This window comes from Gossypium hirsutum, chromosome A10 (assembly GCF_007990345.1).
Source record: "Gossypium hirsutum isolate 1008001.06 chromosome A10, Gossypium_hirsutum_v2.1, whole genome shotgun sequence".
NCBI lineage: Eukaryota > Viridiplantae > Streptophyta > Magnoliopsida > Malvales > Malvaceae > Gossypium > Gossypium hirsutum.
In genome coordinates this window covers 103355071-103362400 of record NC_053433.1, presented here as the reverse complement: position 1 = coordinate 103362400, position 7330 = coordinate 103355071, and the positions used below count along the sequence as shown (strand labels likewise).

At 33.8% G+C, this 7330-nt stretch overlaps 1 protein-coding gene across 1 annotated transcript in view; it reads right to left on the bottom strand.

Moving 5' to 3' along the window:
* Positions 1 to 544: 544 nt before the first annotated feature.
* LOC121208064 (probable methyltransferase TCM_000331) overlaps positions 545 to 7330 on the bottom strand; it is a 53889-nt gene continuing 47103 nt past the window's right edge. The window contains exons 2-5 of the mRNA XM_041078578.1: positions 2050 to 2141; positions 1521 to 1928; positions 1175 to 1423; positions 545 to 1068 (exon numbers count right to left, since the gene is read on the bottom strand). Coding sequence (XP_040934512.1) covers positions 691 to 1068; positions 1175 to 1423; positions 1521 to 1928; positions 2050 to 2141 — 1127 coding nt within the window. The 3' untranslated portion in view covers positions 545 to 690. The remainder of the gene's footprint in view (positions 1069 to 1174; positions 1424 to 1520; positions 1929 to 2049; positions 2142 to 7330) is intronic.

Here is a 7330-nt window from a genome sequence, read left to right as displayed (position 1 = left end):
CCTCATATTTTTTTGTTTTGAGCAATTTAATTTTTTTCTTTTATGTTCTTTTAACTGCCTTTTTTCTTCTTCTTTATTTTCCATTCTCTTCTGCTTTTCCCTCTATTTTCTTCCCTTCTCCATCTCTTTTAATGTAAAAGAAAAACAATTTAAATTGTTCAAAATGAAAAAAAATTGGGACCAATCGTATAATTTAGTCTAAAATTTTCGTTTGAAATGATGATTTAACATGCCACATCAACTTACTGTTAGACCGTTAACAACAATTAACGCTTAGTGACTAAAATGTTACAACACGATAATGTAAGTGACTAAAACGTAACATTTCAAACATAAATGACTAAAATGTAACCTGAGAGAAATAAAAGTGATTATTTTAGTAGTTTACCCTTTAATTAAATATTATAATATTTTTTATATATTTCAATAATTCAAACTCAAATTAATCTTAAAAAATATAAAAAACTACAATTTAGAATCAATATTATAATAATTTTAAATACACTACTAAATAAATTTAAATCAAATAAATAGATTTGAGACATAATCAATAGAGGATAATTTTTAACAAAAAAAAAGAAGAAGAAGACAATAATAGTACATTATGTTTTATCAGATCAATTAAAACTATTATTAAAATTTAAATCCATATATTCATTGAGACAAATTGATTGGCTTATGGACCATCATTTATTGATAAAAATCCTTCTTTGTCAATGAAACGACAATATTAAGCGTTTTGTGATCCATTGAATAAGTTATAGCATTTGCTGCAAGAGTTGCAAACCTTGTGTATAACTTATCAATTATAGCATCTCCAAAATGACTGCAAATAATGGGTTCAAAAACAGCTCTTGAAGCATTTGCAAATTTTTTCCCCTTCTGAACCCAAATGTCTTTGCTGCCGAGCAGCTCTTCTCTACTTGAACAATTCGCCTCCACTACGAAAACTTGTAGCTCCTTAATTTCAAACGATCCTTCCCTCTCAATAATCTCAGCCACTTCTTCTTTGCAAGGTGTATACAATGGGAGGTTGAATGAATCCACATCTGCCTCTTTTACAACTCCCTGCAATCCTTACTTAAGTTAATTTTTAGCAATCCAATAATTGTAGCATACAAGTTTCGGATTTAAATGGATTATAAGGAAATAAATGTGTATGTGTGTGTATAACCTCATCAACCAAGTCAAGAAGGGATTTAGTAAGCAGCTCCAAACCATAATCTTCGGTGGAGGTATTTTGGTTTTTCCTAGCCAAAAAGGTTAGCACCATACGCCCTTGTGGTATTGTTTCTTTGGAGCGCAAGCTTAAAAAATTTGTGAAGTCTTTCTGAAATTGGTCTGCATAAGCTTTGAAAACATTAGGAGGACTTGATCTTGCCATGTATACATTCCCCTTATTGTTCTCTAGCCCGACTGGTGGCTAATGAGATTAAAATAGATTCTTGATTAATACAAGAAGGGGGGAACACCAAAACATGCATCGAAAACTCTGGTATGTTTTAGGTTAAGTGACTAACCTTTGAGAGCCAATGAAGCGAATAGGAAGAATGTATAAAGTGTACGCTTCGGGTTGGAAAGAGTCTGTGATAGAAAGAACCTGCAACTCCTCCTATAAAACACCTTTTCTGCAACATATCTCCTCTCTCTTTCTTAAGCTTCTCATAGAATCCTGGAACTGACTTAAACACAAAATTGAAGTCATTCTCTGGGAGATCATTTAGAAGCACTTCAAACTCGGGTAACTTCAACTGTTCTTGTTGACATATCCCATGGACGGTTTCAATAATGTGCCATATAGCCATGAAGGTGTTAGGACCTGAAGAGCAACCCAAGTCTGCCACCTTCATACAAATTGGAACAATCTTCTTGAATGCATCTGTGATAGATTCTTCAATAATTGGCCTTATTTTCAATATTATTTGTTTCTGAAAGCATATAAAGAAGAAAAAGAAATTGTTAGCAAGATATTTGTTGAAAAAAAGAACATATATAATGGTGAATTAATTAATAATGAAAAGAGCTGATAAATGAAAGACAGAAGGAGACTTGAAAAACTGAATTATCGGCATAGCTAATTTCATGATTTGCTGCGTTCATGCGAAGAACCTTCTCTGCTTCTATTTTTGGATAATCAGTTTACGAACTTCATGTACTGTTGCATTTGTATATATATATATATATTGCCAAGTAATTAATTGTTTATATATCTTCACAATATATTGTCAAGTAATTAATTGTTTTTTCTCATTCATGGTTATTTTTATAGAAGAAATGGTATGAAGCTGTAATTCTACGTTATTTCTATCTCTTTTTCAATAGGATCACAAATGAATTAGAAAAAATTTAATTTGACATTTTATTATTGGAAAATGATAGGAATAATGTGGAATCACAGTTTCTTACAATTATTTTTCATTTTTTTGAGAAAGACTTGTATGAAAAAGACACGCCATATTATCTTTGTATCACTTACCAATTATTTTATTTTAATTTTTTTTATGTTATTAACACAATATTTTGATAATCTTTTTTAATCTGAACCTCTAGATTTGAGCCCTCATTTATGATAATTTTAAATTTGAAATAGATCATTTTCTTCTTCCCTCATTTATTTGATACTAGACCTTAGATCTAAACCCTCTAATTTTAAATTTAACATAGATATTTTTATTCTTCCTTCATTTATTTGATACTAGCATTTAATACTTAGATCCAAAAACATGTTTTGTCTATGTTTTTGAAGAAATTTGTTGAGGGTTTGAGTAGCAAGCCAAATAAAAAGGATCCTTTGCGGTGAGAACACCTAGGGGTATGAACCCCCTTGCTATATACGTTATATTTTATATTTTAAAAAATAAAGGAAACTCATTAGAGATCCCAAAGGGGCGTACCCTCCGGCACATGTATGTACTTTATATATTATAAAGAATATGATTTTATATATTATAAAGAATATGAAAGTGAAGAGTAACACCTACGAAGGGGTATAAATCCCACGACCGTATGAATGTATATGTCATTGGTGTGGGGTATAAACCCAATGGGGTGTTCAACTCCCATGCATATATTTCATATTATAAAATAAATGGATGAAAATGTCCCACGGGGGCTTATACCCCCGTTTGTGTGAATGTTCGTAATATAAAAGAACCATGAGTGTCCCAGGGGGTTATACTTGAATTTGTATAAGAAAGAATGGACGATGGCAAAAGAATTTTTATACTGTTGTTTGCATGTATGTATGTATAATGAGGAATGGTAAAGGAATTCACATGTATGTATGCTAAAAAAAAAGTGAAATATAGGGAGCCACGAGGGTTACACCCCCGCCTATGCTCATTTTATATTTCTAAATGAAAAAAAAAATAAAAATGGTATGAAGTACCCACAAGTGGTTTTTCAAGGAATACCCACGAGGGACTCTCACGGGGAGTCGAGCCCCATGTCTGTGTACATATCTATTAGAAAAAAAATAAAAAATAAAAAAAACCCATGAGGGCTCCCGCGGGGGTGTACCTAAAGCTGATCATGGGCCGGGCTATGTACATATCTATTATAAAAAAAAAGATAAAAAAGGACCCATGAAGGGCTCCCGCGGGGGGTGTACCTAGAGCTGATCATGGGCTGGGCGGCCCGGCCCGGCCCAAAGGCCCGTCCGAAAAATAAGAGGGTTTGGGTAAAAATATAGGCCCGAAAAATGGGCTTGGGCAAAAAAACGAGGCCCGTTTAAAAAACGGGCTGGGCCTCGGGTAAGAGTTTTTTGGCTCGGGCCCGGCCCGGCCCGGCCCGAATTATATATTAATATATTTTATTTTATTTTATTTTTAATTATTTTAAATTTTTAATATAACTATTTTTTATTATATTGTTAATTTGTGTATTGTTTTAAGAATTGTTTTAGTATTATTTTTATTTGTTTTAATATTTATTTTTATGTTTTTAAATATATTTGATTTATTATATTTTAAATTTTTTTATTTAATGAAATAAGAAAAAAAATTAATATGGGCCGGGCCGGGCTCGGGCTTAGTAATTTTATTTCGGGCCGGGCTTGGGCAAAATTTTAGGCCAATATTTCGGGCTGGGCCGGGCCCGGGCCTAGTAGACGGGCCTAAAATTTTATTTGGGCCCAGCCGAACCCAGCCCGGCCCGTCCCATGATCACCTTTAGGTGTACCCCAATCTGCGTATGTATGCATGCATATATTGGATATTTATTTAATAAAAAAAAAGTAGAAATGAGAAATCTATATAGGGTATGTGTTCAATCTAATGTGTTTTAAGTTTAGAATATTTGTTTCAGTATTTATAATTTTTTAATAGATTGGTTAATAAAATTATTCATAAATTATATTAATACCTTTTGTATATTTTCTTCACGTGGTTTTTGCATGTAAAGTAAAATATAAGTAAATATTGACTTATTGGTTGTTTAATGTTTAAACTAATATTAAGTTGTATTACATGGTCGGATCATAATACGGAATGACAACTTATATTAGGAAGATGAATCTAAGTATGTCATTAGTCTAATCAGAAATAAGCAAACCGATTAAAAGACTAATATGCTGTCTATCAAATCCAATTGGAGAGATTTCTTATCTTGGGCATTAGAGCAGGTGACTCCTAGAAGATAAAAACATAGATATGTCTGACTGGACTAACAGTACATTGGGCTAAATCCAAGGAGAATAAGTCTTGAATATGTTTATTTATTTATTCACTTGTAATGTTTAAAGTGTGACATACTTTAATACTGAGTGGATGATGGACTGTGTACGTGTGACTCGTATATTTTGATGTAAGTAAAAGTCTGAGTTCATATAGATGAGGAACCAAAAGTTGATGCGTTGGGTATACGACTTATACAATATGTAGCATCATTCACATTAGTTGAATCAATGGCCCAAGACACGAGTAATTCATATCCTCTCATTGGCATTACATGACAGATGAAAGTAAATGTGGCCACGAGTTGTTCGTCTTTGTGATGAATGACTTGATTTGTAACGCCCCAAAAATTGGGCCTAGAAAGAATTGGGCCTTGAGTCTAGGATTCAGATAAAAGAAAACTTGAATAATTAAGAAGTTTTAAATATTATCGTTTAAGAAAAAAATTTGAATTAAATTACTACTAGAAAATTTTTACTATATTTATTATTACGGATAATTAGTATTATGAGATAAAATTATTGTTCTTAGAAAAATATTATTGGATGTATGTTTGAAAATTTTTATGAAAATTATTATTATTTACTCTATTATTGATATTTGAAATTTTTATTATTAGATATATTTATAAAATTATTATTATTATAATTATTATTATTAGATATAAAAAAATAAAAAATAAAAAATATATTTATAAAAGTATTGTTGTTTTGGTGTTTAAACTCTAGGAAAAAAATTGTTTTAATTTGGCCTCTTAAGGGAATCTGGGCAGTAGGCTTCATTAATAAAATAGGGCTGAGTTTTAGCACAAGCAGGCATCTGGCCCAGTGGCCAAAGGTGCTAGGAGGGCGTGGGAGGAGCTTGGGTTCAAGGCGTGGTGTGCGCAATTTGGGTTTTTTTAATATGCAGATTGCGGCTAGAATAAGGTTAAGACGAGTTGCAGGTATAACTTAATACAAAGAGCGCCTGTGGCGCAGTGGTAGCAGCGTGCTGGCCATATGGAGAGGGCGCAGGTTCGATTCCGTACACGGGTGAATTTTGTTTTTTTTTTAAAGTGGGCCAGAACTGAAGCAGGTAAGGTTTATAATTTATTGCGACCATATATTAATAAGGAAGGAAGCCTGGTGCAGTGGCCAGCGGCACGGGTATGGGCGCAAAGCGAACGGTGGCTTGGGTTTTGAGCTGCAGTTCGCTCACGCAAGGTATGGATTTTTGCTGCACGTGGGGAAGAAGGTATTTGAACTGGACCGAAACACCCAGACCTTGATTGGAATTTGAATTAAGCAGGTTACTGCATGGGGAAAGAATTTGGGTGTCATTCAAATTAAAATTTTGGCAAAAATTAAGGAAGGAATTTTAATGGAATTCAAATTGGAAAGAGGTGGGGTAAGTATTTAAGCCAACTATGGGGTGTTAGTTGGGGAGTTTTTTCGGCTAGTCTTTTGGATTTGAGTAAATTAGCCATTGCTGATTTTTGTTCCCTTTGATTGTTTTTTTTTCTTTAGTATATATTTGGGGTATTTTAGAATATTTCCTTTGAGTTTTGATATTTTCTCTTCTTCCATTTTCTTTCCTTCTTATTTTCTTTTATTTTTCTCTCCATCTACTTTCTCCTCTTCTTTTTCTTTTTTCCTCTATAGTCGAATCTTCCTATCATCTTGTACATCTCTATCTTTTAATAGTCGTTTCTAAACTTTCATAACCATTTGCCATAAAAAGCCGAAATCCCGAAAGCCTATATTTTCTTCTGTGCTGATTTTTCCTAGCCAAATCTTTTTACTTCTCTTCATCATTCTTGACCGATTCTCTAGTCCTCTAAACCCCAAGTTTCTGTCGACAAAGCCATTACAAAATCCTCATCTTTTCTTCACTGTTACAAAAAACCGAAAACGCATAGCCATAGGGACATAGCCAAATTTTAAGATCCCTGAAGGCTCGACTTTTGTTATCATTTGAGGGCTTAGAACTGCATCAGAATCAAGTAGGAATTAAGGGGAATCGTTGATTGAAGGAATCGGTGGTAAGTCTTTCCAACCTAGTCTTTATTTCGTACTTTAGAAAAAGCCGAAACCCCTAAAGGTTAGGGAGGCTGTCGATTTGGGTTTATAGCCCTAAGGGTTGTGATAATTACTTTATTTTGATAATAGTGTGATCTAGAGGCTGTTGATCAAGGGCTTGGACAAGTGGAACAACTGGATCTAAACCTAGTCGCTAACTTCGGCAAAGATAGGATCGCTGGTGCCTAAGGTGTTATTGGCCGAATATGGTAAGGAGTTAATATGTAGTTCATTTTCGATAGTTAGATTAACGGGGTAGTAATACAATTGTAGGTAGTTCGTGCGTGGATCTCGTCAACGAATCGTCATAAAATAGGTGTGTAAACGACACCCACTCATAGACTAGATCGACAAAAGCCGAAAAGCCGAAAAGCCGAAAAGCTGGCATTTGTGAACTTGCGAGCGTGTGAGCGCTTGCGAGGTGGTTTGGTTGTTAATTTTGGTAATCGCAAGCAACATGATTGTAGAGTGTGCAATTTCTTGCACTTCGGTATATTTGGGCTTAATGGGCCGAAAACGAGTTAGCGGGCCAACGGGCCCAATTCGATAAAAACGCTCGGTAAGTGCTTCTATTAATGTGTTAATGGTTAGAATATGTAT